The sequence below is a fragment of the Ovis canadensis genome, chromosome 8 (assembly GCF_042477335.2).
Source record: "Ovis canadensis isolate MfBH-ARS-UI-01 breed Bighorn chromosome 8, ARS-UI_OviCan_v2, whole genome shotgun sequence".
Classification (NCBI taxonomy): domain Eukaryota; kingdom Metazoa; phylum Chordata; class Mammalia; order Artiodactyla; family Bovidae; genus Ovis; species Ovis canadensis.
The window spans coordinates 93,079,474-93,101,342 of NC_091252.1; the positions used below are offsets into that span (position 1 = coordinate 93,079,474).

At 40.2% G+C, this 21,869-nt stretch overlaps 1 protein-coding gene across 6 annotated transcripts in view; it reads left to right on the forward strand.

Moving 5' to 3' along the window:
• The window catches only part of ARID1B (AT-rich interaction domain 1B), a 428,198-nt gene that overhangs the window by 382,804 nt on the left and 23,525 nt on the right, over positions 1 to 21,869 (forward strand). For all 6 annotated transcript variants that reach the window (XM_069598783.1, XM_069598786.1, XM_069598785.1 and 3 more), the window contains 5 exons: positions 2,585 to 2,730; positions 9,213 to 9,322; positions 10,024 to 10,182; positions 16,173 to 16,382; positions 19,246 to 19,450. In XM_069598783.1, the coding sequence (XP_069454884.1) occupies positions 2,585 to 2,730; positions 9,213 to 9,322; positions 10,024 to 10,182; positions 16,173 to 16,382; positions 19,246 to 19,450 (830 nt within the window). The remainder of the gene's footprint in view (positions 1 to 2,584; positions 2,731 to 9,212; positions 9,323 to 10,023; positions 10,183 to 16,172; positions 16,383 to 19,245; positions 19,451 to 21,869) is intronic.

The following is a 21,869-nucleotide window of genomic DNA, read 5'->3' on the forward strand; positions in this document are numbered from 1 at the left end:
GGGTTGTAATCATAATTAATTTGGAACAGATAAGCCAGATGTCTGTGCATTTTTCAGTTCAGTTCAGTCCCTCTGTCTGACTCTGCGACGCCATAGACTGCAGCACACCAGGCTTCCCTGTCCATCACCAACTCCCAGAGCTTGCTCAAACTCAATGTTCATCGAGTTGGTGATGCCATCCAACCATCTCATCCTCTCGTCCCCTTCCCCTCCCGCCTTCAATCTTTCCCAGCATCAGGGTCTTTTCCAGTGAGTCAGTTCTTTGCATCAGGTAGCCAAAGTGTTGGAGCTTCAGCATCAGTCCTTCTAATGAATATTCAGGATTGATTTCCTTTAGGATGGACTGGTTGGATCTCCTTGCAGTCCAAGAGACTTTCGAGAGTCTTCTCCAACACCATAGTTCAGAAGCATCAATTCTTTGGCACTCAACTTTCTTTATGGTGCAACTCACATCCATGCATGACTACTGGAAAAACCATAACTTTGACTGTATGGGCCTTTGTCGGCAAAGGAATGTCTCTGCTTTTTAATATGCTGTCTAGATTGGTCATAGCTTTTCTTCCAAGGAGCAAGTGTCTTTTAATTTCATGGCTGTAGTCACCATCTGCAGTGATTTTGGAGCCCAAGAAAATAAAGTCTGTCACTATTTCCATTGTTTCCCCATCTTTTGCCATGAAGTGATGGGACCAGATGCCATGATCTTCTTTTTTTTGAATGTTGAGTTTTAAGCCAGCTTTTTCACTTTCAGCATTTTTAGCCCTCCTATCAGCTTTACTCCTTAGAGTAAATGTTAGTAGCCAAAACTTTGATAAGTTTTTTTTTTTTTTTTTAATGTGCTATTGACATAAGAAAAGCTTGACTACCAACAGTGGAGTCTTTGCAAGATTTTGCAGTATTACCATTATCTTTCTTTCTGTATCCTAATTTTCCTGGGAAAATTAAACCACCATGCTGTTCAAAACTCTCCCTCTATCTTTCCCTGTCTCATTACCAGCAGTTAGAGGAATGACATTGTGTGACAGTTGTCTCCTTCGGTTCAAAGAATACCCTTTTCCTCTTTGCAGGATTTAAGAGAAGTTTGTCTTTCTCAGAGCATAGGCACAAAACTAAGTCACGATAAAAATGAGTCTGCTCAGGAGTGCAGGAAGGGTTGACTGGGAGCCTGTTGGGTCACTTACCTCCAGTATAAAAACTCCTTTGTTGTTCAGTCACAACATGTCATGTTTAACTCTTTGCAACCCCAGGGACTCTGAAGCATGCCAGGCTTTCCTGTCCTTCACTATCTCCATGGGTTTGCTCAAACCCATGTCCATTGAGTGATTGATGCCATCCAATCGTCTCATCCCTGGTCGCTGCCTCCTCCTCCTGCCTTCAATCTTTCCCAGCATCAAGGTCTTTTCCAGTGAGTTGGCTCTTTGCCTCAGCTGCACAGAGCTTCAGCTTCAGTCCTTCCAATAAATATTCAGGACTGATTTCCTTTAGGATTGACTGGTTTGATCTTCCTGCAGTCCAAGGGACTCTCAAGGGTCTTCTCCAGCACCACAATTCAATAGCATCAGTTCTTCAGCTCAGCCTCTTTATGGTCCAACTCTCACATGACTACTGGAAAAACTATAGCTTTGACTATACAGACAGACCTTTGTTGGCAAAGTGATGTCTCTGCTTTTTAATACTCTGTCTAGGTTAGTGATAACTTTCCTTGCAAGGAGCAAGGGTCTTTTAATATCAGGGCTGCAGTCACTATCTGCAGTGATTCTGAAGTTCATGAAAATAAAATCTGTCACTGCTTCCACTTTTTCAAACCCAGTATAGGACCAGATGCCATGATCTTAGTTTTTTGAATGTTGAGTTTTAAGCCAGCTTTTGCCTCTCCTCTTTCACCCTCATCAAGAGGCTCTTTAGTTCCTCTTCATTTTCTGCATTAGAGTGGTATCATTTGCATATCTGAGGTTGTTGATACTTCTCCTGGCAATCTTGAAGTTCTACAAAAAGAAGTGGAAGTCTGATGTTTACTGTGTAATTTTAATGTAGGGAAATTGATGTGTTTTTAATAGTACCTAATTGCACACTGTTAAAGGGAGTTTTGGAGTTTCTTTCTCTAGTATTTATTATATCAGAAAATTTAGGTCAAAGTAAAAAATTTTTAAACAACATTTTCACACTGCCCATCTGCTTTCTATTTCTTGACTTTTGGTTTTTGATGCAAGGGTATTCAGTTATGTTAATGAAGAGTCAAATCTTTTTAAATGTTAGAAATTAATTTTGCTTGCTTTTGTAATTCCTGTTCTTATTTCAAGATCCCCCTTTCCTGTTCATATTCCTCTCTATAAATTATAACCTGGAACACCTGACATGATTATTTGTGGAACTTATATTATTTGGAATTTTTACATGGTGCATTAAGTTATTACTTAGCAGTAGAGTTCAGTCTTTTGCTTCAAGAAATAAATTATTTTAAGGGAAGAAGAAAAATAACGGCCCTACCCCTTACATAATGACCGCCACGGTGAGAAATGACTGCCGGGTAAACTGCGGCTCCTGTGCATGGTCAGTATACGGATGCATGTGCTTTCTCTTCATGTAGGCAAGGCGGCTTTCCCGGCATGAATCAGAGTGGACTCATGGCTTCCAGCTCGCCCTACAGCCAGCCCATGAACAACAGCTCTGGGCTAATGAACACCCAGGCGCCCCCCTACAGCATGACGCCCAATATGGTGAACAGCTCAACAGGTAACCGTGGCAGCTCCCTGCTTCCGAGGGCTGCTCTCCCCTCCCCTCTTCTCCTCTTGTTTGCACCACTGAGAGTGTAGAAGCAACCTGAGCAGTCAGATCATTTGGTGAAAAGAGGGGAAATACTGCTTCTCTTGGTTACTTGCTCCATCTAGTAAATCTTAGGGACATTAATTTTATGTAAATTATTTTATTCATTCTGTATTTGTGTGATATGTGGATGTATTTCAAGTGTTGTTGGAGATTGCTTACAAAGTATTTACATACACTAACCTCTCTCTATCTTTGGACATTATTGGAAGATCCCATGACAAAGTCTGTAGTCTCTGTTTGCTGATGGTGGAAATAAGCATTAAAATTCATATCTCAAAGGAAATGATTGAAGAGTAGGAAAAGGTAGTATTTGAAAGAGGGTTTGGTTTTTTTGCATTTAGGGAAACTCACCTTTAACTGTATACATGAAAATAGTTGTTTTTAAAGTGCTATTTGTAGACTGTCTCTGTTGAGAAATCATGCATTTTTTAACAATTTGTTTTAAATTTTTCATGATACTTAATTTTTTCAGAATACTCCATGATCTCAATAATTGCATTCTTAGCGAATCTAATCTGATTAGTGGACTAAGAGTGTTCTGGCCGTTTGTGGAAGCAACAAGAATGTCTAAAACTGTGCACATGTTCCACATTCTTAGACCCCTTAGGTCCTGAACCACCTCCTTAAAATCCACCTAAGTATCTAGGGATGATGAACACTGCTCTTTAAATGAGAAAACGCCTGACGTATTTCACCTGACCTGTTAACTTTTTCTAACTCCTACATTTTGGGTAGGATTCCCTCCTGTAGTTAATCTGGAACTTTGCATAGCCAGCTGTGTGTCCTGCAGTGCTTTTGCTTTATGATGTGTTAGGAAAACCTCATGGAGTCCGAGGCAGGCTCCCACTTGTTAACCTTTTTTCATTTCCTCTGCCTTCCGCCACCTTTCTAACCTCTCCATCTTTGAAAGGCCGCCCCAGGAGCTGTTGTCTCTTGATCAGGAAGGACAGACAGCTAGACACTGGGCTTGCATCCCACTGAGCATCTAGCGTTTGTTGATTTCTAGGGCCTAATTTAATAGTGCCATTCCTGATCACTTCTCCTTAAAAGTTTATGGAAGAGGAAAAATATTGGTGAAAATCAAGCTTTTCAAATAAATAAATAAAATAGCCCTTCCTGATGTTAAGCAGTCATCCATCCTGGCGAGGTGGATGTTTTTACATTTAATATGAAAGGTGAAAAGCTTGAACTGTTAGCTAGAAGCTTTCCCTTTCCTTCGCAGCACCGTCCCAGGTAATGGTGTATTTGGGTTATGACATTATGTGTTTTGTCTGGCTTGCTGAAATAAGATTACTTTAGAGCATTGAAACCGCACAATAAATTTTCCCCACTATTAGCAGCACTCATTTTTCCCTTTTTTCCTTTGGACCTAGAGCCACAAAAATAACCAACAACAAATAGATGCCCTGCCTAAGAAGATTTATGTATTCCTGAGTAGTAACCAATTTAATGGAGATTCACAGAGAGGGTTTCTTATTATTATTATTATTATTCAGATAATTTAGCTATTTGTTATTTCATACAGAGGAAATGTTCAATGAAAGGCCATTTATCCTCATGGTCTTTTGTATGGGCCAGTAGTAGTATATTTTTTATTGCATTGTGCATTTTGAAATACTGAATTTTTAATAATTTAAGCATTTATTAAATTTTCCTCTCCCCGTTTATATGATTTGATTTCAGCTTTATTAAGTCAAGTGTTACCTGATAGAAAGTAATCATCCAGCATATCCAAGGAAATTGATGATTTAGCATTTACTGTGTGTCTATTGATGGATACAGGTGAATCTGCTTAACTGCCTTACAGTCTCTGAGCGACATGGGAATGACAGAGGAGCCCACAATTACAGTGCAGCTCCTGACAAGAGTTGTGGTCTGAAGGTGTACACTTGATTTGTCTAGATTTGTGCTTGTCTACGGAGAAGGCAATGGCAATCCACTCCAGTACTCTTGCCTGGAAAATCTCATGGACGGAGGAGCCTGGAAGGCTGCAGTCCATGGGGTCGCTGAGGGTCAGACACCACTCAGCAACTTCACTTTCACTTTTCACTTTCCTGCATTGGAGAAGGAAATGGCAATCCACTCCAGTGTTCTTGCCTGGAGAATCCCAGGGATAGGGGAGCCTGGTGGGCTGCCATCTGTGGGGTCGCACAGAGTCAGACACAACTGAAGTGACTTAGCAGGTGCTTGTCTAGCCTTGTCCATGGAGTCGCCAAGAGTCAGACACAACTGAGCGACTGAACTGAGAGGTGGGCCAGAAATGACTTAGATCATCACCACCTCAGTCTTCCTGGTTTGGGCCCATGGAAATAAATTACCAGTAATAACACCAAAACATTTTCTCCAACCATGGACACTTTTGGATAAAGTACAGATAATACAAATGATGGCCAGTGGTGTTTTAGGAACCTCAGTTAGCAGCTCATGCAACCGGCATTCCAGCATGTTCTTTGCTGAGTTCAGGCAGTTATCCTGTAGACGGTGTGCTAGGCCAAAAATCAAGTTCTCCTGTGTACTGTGACAAATTGTTACAAGTGTCAGTGAGCAAGAGATTACTTAAATGGAGTCAATGTGACTGTGAATGTGGCAATTCTCTCCTCCCATCAGATGCAGGGAGAAGTGGGATGGTGAGCAGTGGGCTTGCTTCCCTCTAAAGAAGTGGTTTTAAAATACATATTTGGCCTAAAAGATTAGAATTATGTATTACTATGGGAAAAATTGCAAATCGAGTTTAACCTTATTAAATATACCCTTATATAATACCGGTTCTGTTAGTTACATTGTACTTACTCATGTTTCATTTTATAATATCATTAGTCATATAATTATCTACATATAAACCATTACCTTAAAGAAGATATCTAAATTCTAGAAAATATATCTACCATCTGTGATTCTAAGTTTGCCTCCGCAGAAGTCACTGCACAGAGTCTTAGCGCATTTCCATCCAAATAACCTAAGAGAGTAAATGATCAGCCTTGTGGCACTGTGGCCAGGCACCGGCCCCTTGGAGGCGTCAGCATAGGAAGTTTCAGGGGATTATTTCAAAGCTCTGCTGACCCAGCCAGAGAGAAGTGTTTCTCCTGAGCTTTTCTCATACCCTTTGTATGTGTTAACTGTATTCTCTATATATTTGCTACATATAAAAACGGTGAATATCTGCAAGTGTATACACTTAGATAGAACCTTCTGTGTTTTCAAAAACAAGGAGTTAAACATTTCACAGAGTATTTTATTTGCCATGAAAAAGAACTGTTTGTGTGTTTCTGGTCCTGTTTTACCATCTTCTGGGAATAATTTTGTAGCTGTGATGGGAGACTAAGTCAAGGGAGCTGGAAGGGTAGGAATGAATGTTTAAGTTCACTTTTACTCACACCATATGTTTTTTATGTTCTTGTTGAATATACTAAATCCAGGGTGGGAAAGCTGCCTTAGGACCTTGACCTACACTTACTTTAAGAGCTCATTCTTCTCTTAAATTCCAATGGTAAAGCCAGAGGCTAATACTTAAGATGTATATACAGTACCCACACAGCTCTCTCCATAGTCACAGGTTCTTTACTGCCCCTTTTCATGTCTGAACTCTACATATGGGATTACTGATGTCAGTAGGAGGAACAGTGCTTTGATTTAACACATCCTTATAATACTGAGGGTCTTCCTCTTCTGGAAAAGGAGAAAAAAAAAGTAGTGCCCTGGGAGACATATGGCTGTTTGCAGTGATTCAGTGAGAATTCTGGTAAGAAGTCAAAAATAAACTTTTTAACAAAAGGAACAGTAAAAGCCACAGTAAGGAAAGACCTTATGATCCATTTGGTAAAATAAAACACAGGAGACGCAGGTTTGATCCCTGGACCAGGGAAGATACCCTGGAGGAGGAAATGGCAACCCAGTCCAGTATTATTGCCTGAAAATTCCGTGGACAGAGGAGTCATGAAGAGTCAGACACGATTGAGTATATGACACTCATACAAAGCAGGGATACAAAGTAAAGCTGTTCCTCTATATTTTGTACTTATGTTTCTCTCGAAATAATTTTTAAAAAATACTTACATTTGCATACCCTGAATGCCCATTTTAAAATATATAACAGAAAATGAAGAAATTTGGGGAATTTCAGACCCCTATATGTGCTTATAAATTCATCTCAGTGTGATTTTTAAATCACTCTAAATTGTCATTATCATAATTCAATAATTGGCCTAATGCTTTATGTTAAAAATAATTACTTTTGTGTACATTAACACATTTAATGCATGAAGAAGGAACTACTAAGAAATTACTAATTCCTATTTTTCAAAACTCATATTCAGGCATAATTTATTGTAAATACTGACAGACTATTATAACCTTAGAAGGAGCAGGACTTAACAGAAACCCCATGCCCATGACTTGCCACTTTTCTCTGGAATTGTGTGATTATCGTTCCTTTGAGCCCACTCTGGGAATAGCTAGCCAAGGACATGTGGACTTTGGTAAAGAAGCCCTGCTTTCCACATTTGCCCTGCTTTTTTTTCTCTTCTCTTCTTCTCAAAAGGGGGTTTCTTCATGTAAAGATGTTCCCAATTTCATATCCTGGTAGACCCAAGAGGTAAAGCTGCAGGAAAGCCATCCGCTACTTTGCACAAGGCTGTCTTCTTGGTGTAATATCTCTCAGCTGCTTTTTTGAGGTTTCACACATTCACAAAAATAACCGCGTTTTTAGCTGATCCCAATAGATTTTTCTCTGCAGCTGCATCACTTGAAAAAGCTTTTTGTTTCAGTTCTTAAAGTCTAAGTATTGAAAGTAATTTGAAAAAAGAAAGAAAGAAAAACATCCCAATTATGATTTGTGTGTGTGGTGATGACTCCAAGGGCTGACTGGGCTGCAAATGGGCTTTGAAAAACAAGCCAGTGTGCCCATGGAAAACACAGGCATTTCAGAGTGCATCGTTGAGTGTGCTGATGTAAACTCACGGGCACGTGGCCGGGTAGGCTCTTTTGGCAGGACCTCTGGTCTCAACCTGCAGTGATGCTAACGATATTAGCAAATTAACACCACCAAGCTTGCCAGCTAATTCGCCAGAGCCCTGCTCACTCTCTCACTGCTGTAATTAAAACTAATTATTTTCTAAAACATAGTAATACATGAATATGTGCAATAATCATTTTGTAGTGGGCAATCTGCGGAGCCTTTTTTTTTTTAAGCTTTTTTTCTTTTTTTGGCACATTATGCTGCATGTGCACGGCAGTGGTTGAGCCAGCACTTTGATTCGCAGAATGTGAAATGGGTCCTGTTCATAAAACCTCGAGTTTTATTTTCTTTTGAAATGGGAATGTTTTCTGGTTTTCACTCATTTTTAAGGCTCGTAATTCTCTCCCCTCTCACTTTCTCCTTCCACCTCTCCTCACTCTGCCTCTTCACACAGCTGGGTGGTGTGGCACTCACAGCCCAGTGCCGTGCAGATGGTTTGCACAGTGGGGTTCTATAGAAATTCAGCAGTTATACCCTGGATAGCTACACTGATTCCCTACTCTAGCCTTGTTCTTCCTTTAAAAAGAAAGCTAAACCCGTATTTTTAAGTTAAAAATGTCTATTAGTATTGCAGGTAAAATCAGTTGACCTTTGGGGACCTTTCATTCTATAGCCTAAATGAACCTGACTGAATTTCTGAGTCAGGAGCTAGAAGATGAGTCTTGCCTGGGATCGCAGGGTTGACTTGAGCTGGTGTGGGTATTTGACCTGGGCTTTTGAACTGCAGCTGAGGACTGATCCGTGTACATCCTGCCCCAGAGTGAACGGAAACCAGCCCCTTTGCAAAGTAATTAGAAATCCTCTCCTTCACAGATGACTTTCGATGAGTGCTTTTGAAATCATCTGTTACAACCGTCTTCTATCCTTGTAGCCTAGGCCATATGTAATAGATGTGACTTTTGAGTGAAATAGTATTAAGTGGTAAGTGATTTTACGAACTATGGATTGTGTGAATTTAGGAAGTTAAGAAAGCAGTAAATCCTCCACTCAGCCAGTGAAAATACACACACCCAGCCTTTGCTTCCAACACCTAATTAGCAATTTGGTCGTTGAGCATATTTCTATTTGCACCTCCACGATTAAAACCGTAATAATTTTGAAAACATAATATTGATAACAGTTGACTTTTGGTGGCTTAGGTCTTGAGTTAAATGATTGCTTTTCTCCCCCTAAAGATAAGAAAGAATTGCAAGAATCCTTTGCTACTTAGATTGTAGAAATTAGCATTCTCTGAGTTACAGTTTCTTTCTCCTTTTTTTTCTTTCCTTCCTTGGAGGGAAATTCGGGTGCCCCATCACTTGGTAGCTTGTGTTAGTGAGCACAGCCTGACGAGTCACACGTATAATCCTAAACTCTCTCTCCTGTTTTCGATTAGCATCTATGGGTCTTGCAGATATGATGTCTCCTAGTGAATCCAAACTGCCCTTGCCTCTCAAAGCCGACGGTAAAGAAGAAGGCAGTGCACAGCCGGAGGGCAAGTCGAAGGTACTCCTCTCTCCTCTGCACGTGGTGTGGGGCCTGCTCGCTGAAGCTGCCGTGTCCTCTCCTCTATTTTTCATTTGGTTTCTTCTCTTCTGCATGCCTCCATCTTGTGCGACACGTTTGCAGTCTTCTTTCCCCACCCCCTTCATGGTGTGGATCTGAAAGTTACTAGTTCTTATGGCATTTAACTGGGTGTGGGAGGGGGCGGAGGGACAGGACCCACCCAGAGAAGTGCCTCGGGGGTGGGGAGAAGGAAGGGATCTTGCCTGGTTTTGATACTTGCAGCCATTTTCTCTGCCTTCAGTTTATAGCTTCCTGTTTTGGCCGCCTCAGCAACAACAGCATACTTAATATTTTGCTTTCCTGCCTTATTTGATAAATAAGGTGAACAGCTTTTTTTTTTTTTTTCCTTTCTTTCTTTCATAAGGGGTAACCCATGCTTAGCATTCCATGTAAGCTTGAATAAGCATGGTGGCTTAGTGGTCTTATCCAGCATCCAGCAAACTTACCAAGTTATACTAATTAAGAATGTTGTTTTAATACCTTTATATGTGTGTGGTTTTGTGTGTGTGTTTGTACATGTCTTTATATATATATATATTATATATAAAAATTAGTCTTTAAACTGGATGTGCTTTTTGTTATTTTAAATAAAGTTTGCCCTACCTTTGTCTTTTTTTTTTTTTTTTATTCCTCTACCACAGGATAGCTACAGCTCTCAGGGTATTTCTCAGCCCCCAACCCCCGGCAACCTGCCAGTCCCTTCCCCAATGTCCCCCAGCTCTGCTAGCATCTCCTCATTTCATGGAGATGAAAGTGATAGCATTAGCAGCCCAGGCTGGCCAAAGACTCCATCAAGCCCTGTAAGTGGCTCTGGTTTTTTGTTTTTTTTTTGTTTTGGTTTGGTTTTTTTTTTTGGTTTTTGGGGGTTTTTTTGATAATTAATTAATGCTTGCTTATTAATTTGTTTTATAAGACTTTTTCTTCATAATTTATCCATGAAAGGATTTTCTTCGTAATTATACTAGTAACAAAATGAGTAAAGTTTGTATGCATCATAACGTAAGTTGATTGCTGATAATGAAACCGCTGATATAAAGAAGCGTCTATAAGAAGCATGTGATTGTGCTAGTGGGCCCAAACTCCTTCACAGAGTGACTTTGTTTAAATGTCTAACCCATTGTGAGCTTCTGGAACATCTTTAAAATGAGTTAACTGTCCATTTACGTGGTAACTAATAGCAGCCATGGAATAAATGATAAGTTTGGCCTTTGGACTAAATCTTTCATGGGCTATTGTGTCTAAAAGATCTTATGTCACAACTACCTGTGTCTTGAAAACATAAATACTATACTCTGGGCACAGTTCAGCATGTTATAGCCCTACTTTGTTTCAGTCTAGTTGTCAGAAAATAACAGAAAATTTGTAGAAATGTTAGCATATGTGAATATTTGGAATGCTACTCATAGATTAATGTGTGCCTACATTAGAATCATTTGAGTTGGAAAATTTACATCCTGTGCAAGCATGCTGAGAATCTTAAAATTGTTGATTTTATATGATATTTTTAAAAAGTGGAAATGTGTATATAAGGGAATTTTTTTTCCTTAATATTCTTCTGTCTGTAGAACTAGGCTTTTATTTTCCTACTAAAGAAATTAATTCTGTGCCATTAAAGAAGAAGAAGAATGGCACTGTAGTAACCTTTATTTTACATTCATATAGGGAATCAAAAGATCTTTAAAAAAAAACTGAACATGCAATTACTTGCCAAGAAGGCTTAATTAATACGCTAATTTTTGTAAGACAATGTATTGAAGAGCACAGCTCAGGAAAAGCAAGTTGGAGGGAAGAAGACTCTAACTGCAGAATCTGGCAATCTAGTCAAAACCCCACAAGGAGGCTGCTATTAATTATCCATTCACTGGTTTAAACAGATAGAGCTGAAGGTTTGAAGATTTGGTAGTTCCAGTAAATGTTTGTAAAATTCATGTGGAGCTCTGCTATAACCAGCATTTTCCTTTTCAGAGAAAGAAAGGGCAATATTCACTGTTACCTCTTCTCTAGACATATGTTTCGCTTTTTCAACAACCAAGATGAAATGAAAAAAATGCTTCTAGTATGGGTTATGCAGAACTAATGAAAGAGAGTGCAACTCCTTAATTCTGATATCTTTGTGTTATTTGCTTTGAGTCTCAGAAGGCAGCCAACATGGGGAGGGGTGTTGTCCCATAATCTGTTCTGGTTTTTCTTTTCATTAAAGAAAAAACATTTTTGAATCAGTAGTATTCTCAAGTCAACAAATAGAACCCCATGTATAACTTTTCAAAAACAGTTTTTATTGGCTCAGAGGGGAAAATTTCGGAGGTTGAAAATATCTTTAAAATGTTGAGATAAAATGGACAGGACTTTAGCATTAAGCCTGCTAATGGGAAGAGGGGAGAAATTCAGAGGAGAGAGGAGGTAGGGTAGGGAACTGATGTTAGAAAATAAGAGATGACCAATAAAACATGAGTGGAGAAAAAAAAGATTTTTCTTAAAGACTTCTAATAGACCCATACTACATGCTTAAAATTTCCATCTTGCTGATTTCTGGATAATAAAGAATAATTGAGATATATATTATATTTTAAGTTATTGTCACATTATCTGTATCTAGTAAGTCAATAGGAAACTATTATCAAAACCCTTCCTTCTACTTAAATATGAGAAAGAAAAACAAACTGAATTATTTATTTCATTTTCTAACTGTAACATAATCATACTTAAAATCACATATTACTGTCCTCTTTTTTCTATATAGTTCTCCATACACTATCGCTCCCTGTAAATAACCACTTTTTAAAAATTTACAACCACACTTCTGGCTCCAGTCATAGAAAAAGAGAACAAGGGAGGATGTGATCTGAGGTAGTGGAAGGTGGTAGAGATTGCTTTGTATTGAGAAAACTCCACGCTCCAATGAAATGCTCATTCAAGAAGGGAACGAAAGGAGATTGTTATGAAGGACCTCAGATTATCTCTGCTGTCAAATCACTGCAGATACATGTTAAAGAGTATTTAACTTCTCTTTCTGAGATGCAACTTTTAAATTGTACTTAAAATTGCTCCTCACAGTGTTCCTAATAAAGCTTGTCTAATAACAGACCTGAAATGAAATAACAAAGATGTTCTATGCTTTGACAGTGTGCCGTGGACCAACAGTTTTGTTACAAAACATTCTACAATAAAAATAAACATTCGCACATACACATGCATACACACATTACCAGGCATATGGTAAAGACTGCTGAAATGTAAATCTGCCTCAAAGATTTGAGGAAACGTCTACTTATAGACTTAATTAAGTTATATGCAAGGAAAACTTTTGTGGCACCATAATAATGTCTTGCTGGAATTTTTCAGCAATCTCCATTTCTTTTTCTTGCCTCCATGACAGTGTTTCATGCAGTAAGATACAATTTTTACAGTATCAAAGCAAAATGAGGTGTTCTAGTGGCCTGGAAAAGTTAACTATCTTCCTGCAGGGCTAGTTGTTTTTTGTTTTTTGTTTTTTTCTCTTGCCCATTGTTAATGAGTAGAATGTAAATGACATTTATCCAAAGGTCACATCAAAACTAATGTCTGAGAACAAAAAAAGTGCATGTTGAGCCTAATCAGTGATAAAGTGTATAGTCTTTACGTCCTAGGGCTTTTGTTTTTCTTAATATCATTTTTGTCTGTTTGGATACCCATATACTAACTTTGGGACTGGGCTGGGGTGTCACCTGGAGACTGGGAATGGAGATGTTACTTGTCCACCAATCCCTTCTCAGCTTTCAGTCTTATTAGACTGTGTCCACATTCACTTAGCACCTTGCTCACTGAAAGCCTATTTATAGGCTGTTTTAATCAGCTGTTGATTCTTACTTGGATGGTGCCAGACTTTTCAGTCCTTTCTCATTTGAGTATTCACTTACAGAATAAATAACTACTGAGTACCTTCAGTGTGCTGTCACTGTTGGTGATTCAAAATCAACACAGGTCCTGCCCTGTGGAACGTAAGGTCTGGTCAGAAGAGTGGAGGGCAGACAGCTAATCCCACACAGGACACACACCTCGATGCCCTGTGAGGCCAGGTGCCACTAAGGACAAATAAAACTTGTGATGATTCAGACCAGGGAGCTGGCCTCAGAGGAGGACTCTTCTAGGACCTGACACATAACTGAGGCTTGACCACTTTCTTTTCATATAGATGCCTTTTCCTACATTATGGCACCACAAAGTGCATTTTTAAAGATCTAAAAACTATGAAAAATAAAACTATTATAAGCAATTATCAAAAAATAATAGTTGCAAATCACTGTTAAAAAAATCATACATTGCTAATCAAGCAATAGTAAATACTACTTTGGAAAAAAGCCACTAGAACTTTCACATCCAAATGAGCACTGTGCCCTTCAAAGTATTCCCTTTGGGAAAATAGACAGTTATCCCAACAAAAAAATAAATAAAAGCAATTATATTCATTAAGATTTTCTCATTTTATGAGAACAAATTGAGACACGTAGAAGTTAATCAAACTTAAGTTCATTTAACAAAGAACAGTAAGAAAAGTTAAACTATGGATAGTCAAACTAAGTGAATCATTCCTTTAGACCCATTTCCGTTTATGAGAATGCAGTCCTTTCTCATAAATAGGAACAAACACCAGTCTCATTGCTTGGGTCATGATGAACTGTTCTCCTGGAGCCCTTCCACATTTGGGGTTTAGAGAGGACCAGGCCAGAAATAGCCGTTGGTTCTTACATTCAGGATGTTGGTGGAGCACTTAGAGTAATTGTAAATTGAAATGATTGATTTTATATCTCTTATTTTTAAATTGAATCTCAATTTTTTACCTCTCAATTTTTCACAGATGAAATAAAAGGGGGAGGTTCATGATGGTGGTGGTTTGTTGTTATGTTAATTGATTTTAGATGATAGTGCTTTTTTCCTCTGATTCTTATTTCAGATTTTTATTTTTTTAAAAGATTGGGTCCATTTTTTCAATGTGCCTCCCAATAAAGACAAAAAGTTTTTCAGCACTAGGATTTAGAAACCTCTTGTTAATAACTACCTCATTAATGATGACAAAGCTTCTGTAATGTTTCCAGAATGAGAATGTGGTATAAGATGTGTTAGAACAGTTTCCCTAGTCAGAGACTCCTTGGATATAAGAATATGATAAAATGTACAAACTTATTTGGATATGGAATGTGTTCCATATTTCTGGTATATACATGAATTTATAAGACATATATAGGAATATGTATATACATTTTAAGTTCTTATCTAAAGTAATTGTTAGGTGACTTGCTCTTTAGCTTCATCAGTATAAATTGTAAAAGGTCACAGTTTTTTTTTATCCTGCTACTCTACATTTTTTATTTATATCAGCTGTATCACCCATTTTTATATGTTTTATATAAAGATTTTATGTTTCAATAATTCTAAAGCTGAAGGCTTAAAATTTCAGCAAAAATAGCTTGGGAAATTACATGTTAATTGGAAGGACCTCTGCCACCCATCAGCTTGATTAATTTCATTCTCAACCATCCTTTCTCAGGCCCTAGTTTTATTGGGAATCACTTTGCTAAACAAGGTAGCATCAAACCTTGATGACAGTTATGTTATTTAACTCACCATCCCCATTTCAGGTCACATGTTTAAAATTATGTTGAGCTAAATATAACAAAAAAGAGTTTAAAAAAAATTCATTTAACATAATACTATACATTTCAAATGATAACCCAGTAAATAAACATGACTAAATGAAATATATTATTATTCCAAGGAAATATTTAATTGAGAATTTACAAGTGATTTTGCACAAGAATCCCATAGTTGCAGATATTACAAGTACACAAATATTGTTACAAATACAGAGACATAAAAGAAAGGGAAAATATACAGCTGGGCTGTTTAGGACAAAAAGTATTACCTTCCCAGATCACATAATCCAGAGGGTGAGCTTCAGGTGTGCAGAAACAGCCACTTCTGACATTTTAGTATCAAATATAAAATTAGAAAAATGAAATACCAAGAATTAGAACATCAGTATAAACCAAATGGGTGCATAAAAGTAAACGTTCGTAAATCTGGGAGTATGAAATAGCACATGTGTTTGTGATGAACACATATTTGCTTAAGAAATCTATTAAAATTACCTTGGCAGAAAAGTTCAAGAAATCTTAAGTCAAGAAAGCGGATCATTCTGAGAGAATGCTAGTAACTGGCCATTAATTTAGAAGGCTCTCAAATGTAAAGCGCACACACCGCTGGGTCCAATGACGTGTGACCAACCTTGTATTTTTCAACACACATCATGTATGTGCTCTACCTCCATATGATTTAGTTTTAATAAAGCTATACATTGGTCATTTATATTTTGACAAGGAAATGTAGGCATCTATGTAATGAGGAGGGGGGCTCTATAATATTACAGTTGGAACTTTAAACTCAGTGTAGCCATTCAATGAACTTGTACCCTTTTTGAAAAAAAAAGAAAAAATGACATGAGAGGTCATTGGAGTCTTGCCTTCTGGGATTCAACGCTTATATTGATAAAGTAAAAAAGATTTTTGTTTTGTTTTTGTTTTTCAAGTATATAAAAGGGGGAGTTTGGGCCCTTTAGTTAAAGTAAATTTTTAATTAAGCAAATGTATACTTTGTGCCTGAACTAGTAGCCTTCATTCCTGATTGTTGTGTGATAGCAGTAGTTTTAAAATTTCTTCTCTTCTTGTATTTGGTAGCTCATTACTTTTTTTCTCACCTTCTTCCATTTCCCTCGGCCCGCTTATGCCCCATCTCCAAATGCTACCCTGGGCTCTAGAAGTCCAGCTCATCCACCACCACTGGGGAAAAGATCACAAAGGTGTATGAGCTGGGGAATGAGCCAGAGAGGAAGCTGTGGGTGGACCGCTACCTCACCTTCATGGAGGAGAGGGGCTCCCCGGTCTCAAGTCTGCCTGCGGTGGGCAAAAAGCCCTTGGACCTGTTCCGACTCTATGTCTGCGTCAAAGAGATCGGAGGTTTGGCACAGGTGAGAACAGATGAATGAGGAGATGCTATGGATGAGCTTTGAATATGCAAACTTGAATTTTTTTTTTTCTCACAAAGAAAAAGCTGAGCCTCTGGGAAGGTCACTTCACTGGATCCATGTTCACGTGTGGCAGGTCGGGGGCGGGGGCTGCCCTGGGGTCAGGGACCTCGATCTGCCACCCATTCGCAGAGTGACTTCAGTAGGTCATTTATGTGGACTCAATCCTCAACGGTAAAATGAGACATTTGAGCTAGGTTTTGCTTTAGGGTCCCTAACAGCTCTAGAATTCTGTGGAATCTGTGTTAGAATTTCATAGTAAACAGAAATGTTTTGCAAATGACTAAATTGTCTGGATCAGATATAAATCAAATTCACTGTTTCCCTCTATCCAGAGCAAGTTAACAAGAAAACTGTCATCCTTCTACAACCATGTCCGCTGTACCTGGATGACAGGAGGGGCAGTGCTGTCCTTCCCCACAGCTGGGGGCACCCAGGTGCAGAGTGCCCGGAGGCACTCCTATGGGGTAGTGCAGATGCCTCTCCTGCACTTGCCCCTTCATTCTGTGCCCTAGGGGCCGCATTCTCCTTTCCCTGTCACAGCCCTGTTTTTAGCCCTGGGAAGGGTTTGTGTGTCCATATCCCGAAGTAGCATGGAGAAAAGGGCCTTCAGGGGTGAGTGCCTGCCGCATCCTGGGCACCATCCTTTTTCTTGTCACTTCTCTCTCAACACCCATGGAATGCAGAGTCATCAGCCCTGAAGAAGAGATGTAACAGATTGAAGTACAGTCGTCCCCTGGGGTCCACAGAGCACTGGTTCCAGGATCCCCACAAATACTGAAACCCTGTGAGCTCGAGCCTCTTTATTTCTGGAACCTACACACCACCTCCCATATACTTCAGATCATCTCTCAGTTACTTATAATACCCAATACAGTGTAATGCTATGTAAATAGTTGCTGGTACAAGTTCAAGTTTTGCTTTTTGGAACTTTCTTTTGGGCGAGGTGGGGGGGGCTTTTTTTTTCTTTTTCAGTACTTTCAATTCACAATTCGTTGAATTCAGAAATACAGAACCAGGGAACAGGGAAGGCCGACTGTACAAGAATGTTGTGGCCCAGGGACTCTCAGGGTAGGTGGTGGGGCCAAGTTTGTTTGATTGCGAAGCGCATGCCCTTTATCTGCCCTTGGTTCTCCGACCTAGCTGTTCATTAGCAGCACCTGGGAGCATTTAAAACCTGTCAGTTCCTGGGCTCCTTCCCAGACCAGTGAAAGGAGCTGCTCCGGGCCTCAGGTGTTCCAGGCCTCACTATCCAAAGGTAGGTCAGCTGATGCACAGGTATCACTGAGGACCCACCCTGGTATCTGGGCTGCAGGGCTTGCAGGAGAGGCTTTTGTTCTCAGCCCTCCCTGAGGAGCCTCCTCCTACCCGAGACTGAGGCCTCCAAGTAAAGCAATTAGAGCTTGACTCCAGAAGGCATAATCAGATGGGGTCACAGGATGCAGACCAGGTGTGACCAGGTGTGGGTGATGGCCAGCGAAGGGTTTCACCCAGCTCACAGAAGCAAGGAACCATCAGGACACCTCACTCAGCCAAGTGGACTCCCAGGTTGGGTCTTAGCTGATGAAGTTGCTTGAATGTAGTAGTGATTCCCAGCGGTGAGGCCTTGGCTGCATTGTCACTCACACCCCATCAGATGTGGTTCAAACAGGTGCTGCAGCCCCAGAGGGATCAGCTAAAAGCCTTGCTTTTCAGGGTGTCCCAGGCAGCGCTCTGCCTGTGATTTCAGAAGCAGTCACAGGCCTGCCCGTTGCAGCCTGGCATTCAGTACCAAAAATGGCACTAAGCATTCTCGAGAGTATTCTCTGGTTTCTCACGCACCATTTAATACTAAGTAAATGAACATAAAGAGCTTTGTGAGGAAGTTTGAATCCAAAAATTGAACATTTCATTCAAACTCACTGTCCCTTTAACTCATGCTACTTAATACAGGACACATCTAAAGGCAAAATATTCCCCAAGCATTTGCAGGCCTTCATGTTTCCTTCGTGTGTCAGCCTCGTGTGACCTGTTCCCATTGGGAATCAGAAAGTTAAACCAATTGCTCAAATTTTATATAACATTTGAGGATTCCCTTCCTTTCTTCTCTTTTTGCAGTTGTATTCCCTCCAGCCTGAGTGCAAGTGGGAACACTGGATGGTCCTATGTGCCCCTTCCGAAGCCCACTGGTGCTGCCATGTCAGCTAGCTGGTGGCTCCACAGCTCAGACAGGGTTGATGACTTCTGCTGGACTGTTAGGTTGGGCTCATTTGGTTGGGGCCTCCTTCACCCAACACTACAAGAAAGCCTCACGTGAAAGACTGGGCATGAACAGAAATTATGAGGCTCATCTTTCTGGAAGCTTGTGGCTGTTGGAAGGAGACATTGTTTTTCTTATTAAGGCTCAGATACTTAAATTGCAAAATAATTCTGTTATTGCTTTTTAAATTAGTTTTTAGACACCCTTTTATAAAAAAAATAAGAGTGAGATGGGGGTGAGCAAGAGCACCTTTGCTCAGAGATAAATCGCCGGCTCCGAGCAGCACCCGCTCTGGCAGACTCGGAGGCATTAGAAGATGCACCGGGCAGAAGAATCTCCATGAGCAATGCTTTTTATGTAGCTATCAGCAGGTTCCTTAATGGTTTTATAACTGTAAATGCTGTCTAGGCACTACTGAGTGGGAGTAATGAACATTAGTTAAAAGAGGCAAATGAAAAATAAAAAAAGTAAACCAAGATATTAAGTGCTTTTTTTTGTTTCCTGGCTTTAAATAAGCCACTTTGCTGCAAACCAGTGATCCTGCCTTTTTTTTATTTTTTTGGCTAGGTTAATAAAAACAAGAAGTGGCGTGAGCTGGCAACCAACCTAAATGTTGGCACTTCGAGCAGTGCAGCAAGCTCCCTGAAAAAGCAGTATATTCAGTACCTGTTTGCCTTTGAGTGCAAGATCGAGCGTGGGGAGGAGCCCCCACCGGAAGTCTTCAGCACAGGCGACACCAAGAAGCAGCCCAAGCTCCAGCCGCCATCTCCTGGTAAGTGGGGGCGCTGCAGCCGGGAGCCCCTCCTGGGCTCTGAAACGGCCACTCAGCAGAGCAAACAGGACACCCTGGGGTCCGAGAGAGGCGAAGAGGCATCCTGTCTTCTCTTGTTCGTTTAACTGGACCCTATTAGCAGTGCCTAACAGAAGAAAGAATGAACTGGGGATATTGTGTTTCTGCTCTGCACTTCAAAGGTGCCAATCTTTTGCTTTACCTTTTCTAGTCAAAGTAGACTTCAGGTTCTGAGTTATATACCTTAATTCCTATACAGTTATTTTTAAATATCCCATCTAACTATCAAAATGTCTTCCCATTAACCGGTGCTCATACTGGAAATGCCACCCTGCAGATTTAATAGCCAGCTTCCACCAGCTCTGCCTCTGTCGGAGATACTTAGATTTGTACACAGCAAAATGAAATTTGGACTTCGTATTTAATGTTCCCTACCAAGTTTTTGCTTGTAGGGAATTCAGCAAACTTTCATGATAAAGGTCTGTATAGCCCTGTTTCTGCGAAAGTGGAGTCCAACTTAGCTTTGAGCTAGAGGTCAGGAATCTAAGCAAATACTGCTTGGTAATAATGGCGATTCACTTGAATTCACAGAAGCAAAATCACACAAATGGTACCTGCCTTCTCTGCTCTCTCCACTCAGCTGTTGGACACCCTGCCGTCCTTTCGGCTCTCCTGCTGGCTTCTGTTCTACTGTTAGCATTTCAGATTTGAAATTACTGAATCACTGATAAATTCTGATAAATCCAATATTGAAGATGAGAAGAGATTTGAATCATCCTTAGTTCTGGGTGACTTCATTAAAGTTAAGTTTGATCATTCTGTGGTCTGTTTCTGGCCGTGTCCAAGCCCTGTGTTGGTCACACTTGCCTACACTGTCCTGCAAATGAAGTGGCTGAGTGTGCCTGCCATGTCCCCCAACACTGTTACGCAGTTGAATGATCACAGCCAGTGTTTCTTGAGCACTTAGAGTGTGCCAGGGCTTTCCTGTTTAATCTTCATACGAGCCCTGTGATACAGATGCTGTTCTAAAACCCCTGAGAAAACCAAGGCACATACAGTCTCAGCAGACTGGCCCGTTGTTGCTAATGAGGGGGAGAACCAGGCTTTGATCCCAGACATCTGGCTCTAGAATTAGAGATCCAGGTGTACCTACCACACTTTGTGCTTAAAGCAGCGCTGTAATAGGTAAACTGTTCACACACAGAAAGTGGTACCTGTGAGCCAAAGAAAGGAGTTGTTTCTCTTTTAATTACTTGCTCTAGCTGATATCTGGAGGGCAGTGCTAATATCTAAGGCCACTAATCAAGAGATCTCAAATAAATACTTTTTAGGCCCAGGGTACATGTGTAATAAGCACACCTCAATATAGATCTGTTGGTTCTAAATACAAGTAGAGAAGTTCCTCTCTCTCACCCCGTCCTTAAAGATCCACAGCCTTTGCCAGTTATGGTGGACTTTAAAAACTGTGAAATCTAATTTCGAAAATCTCACAACATTACATTCAGTTCACAGAGTAAAACAAGCTGCCTCTGAACAGCTCTGAAACTATTTTTCCAAAATAAAAACCCAGTAGGGTGTAGGGACCAAAGTGGCGATGTCTGCAAAGATCTAAAGGTATATTTTATTTGCCAGGAAAGAACTCATGTCACTGAATGGTCTGTACTTCTGTATGGAGAATAGCTCTCCCAGTGTGCATCAGCTTCAGTACAAGAAATCCTGCTGAGGTATAGACACTTCAGAAAGTACAGGGCCTGTGCTGTGAACAGTCAGCTCTTTCCTCTCCCCCCTCTTTATTTTAAACTATCATTTTTATGGCAACATTATCGCTTTAACTGAACAAAAGAGCTTGGATTGCAGGCGCACCTCTGATAATACATTCTTCTCAGTAGTCCAAATGGAGCCCGAGTCTGCGAAACAGGAAACGGGAGGAAAGCTTCCTGTATCTAGCCGTTCAGCCAGTGCACAGCCTGGAGGGCATAGTGCAGGGTGCACGGGGCCAGGCTGCGTGGCTCACGTGTTCTGCACACTGCTCAGCAATAGAACAGAAACATGGACCAGGCCGTGGAGCAGTGAGCAATGCCAGCCTCTCAACCAAAAGCCAGGCATTGCCTCCAGCATTCCAGACCCATGATTAAGGAAAATGTTTCTGAAACATTTTTATCATCAGAGAAGGGAAACAAATTATTCCCAAACCTTTGCCATGTCAGGGCCTCATATACTACAAAATTTTTAAACTAATTTTCAGCCAAAATTTGTGTTAAGTCAGGTTTTTCCCCATAAGAACCTAACTGTAGCTTATTCCTTACCAATACATCCAAGCAAACAACTGAAAGATTCCTCAGAAACATTCTAGATTCTTTTTTCGAATGTTCATTCTGAACCAGCTTAAATCCTAAAAGCT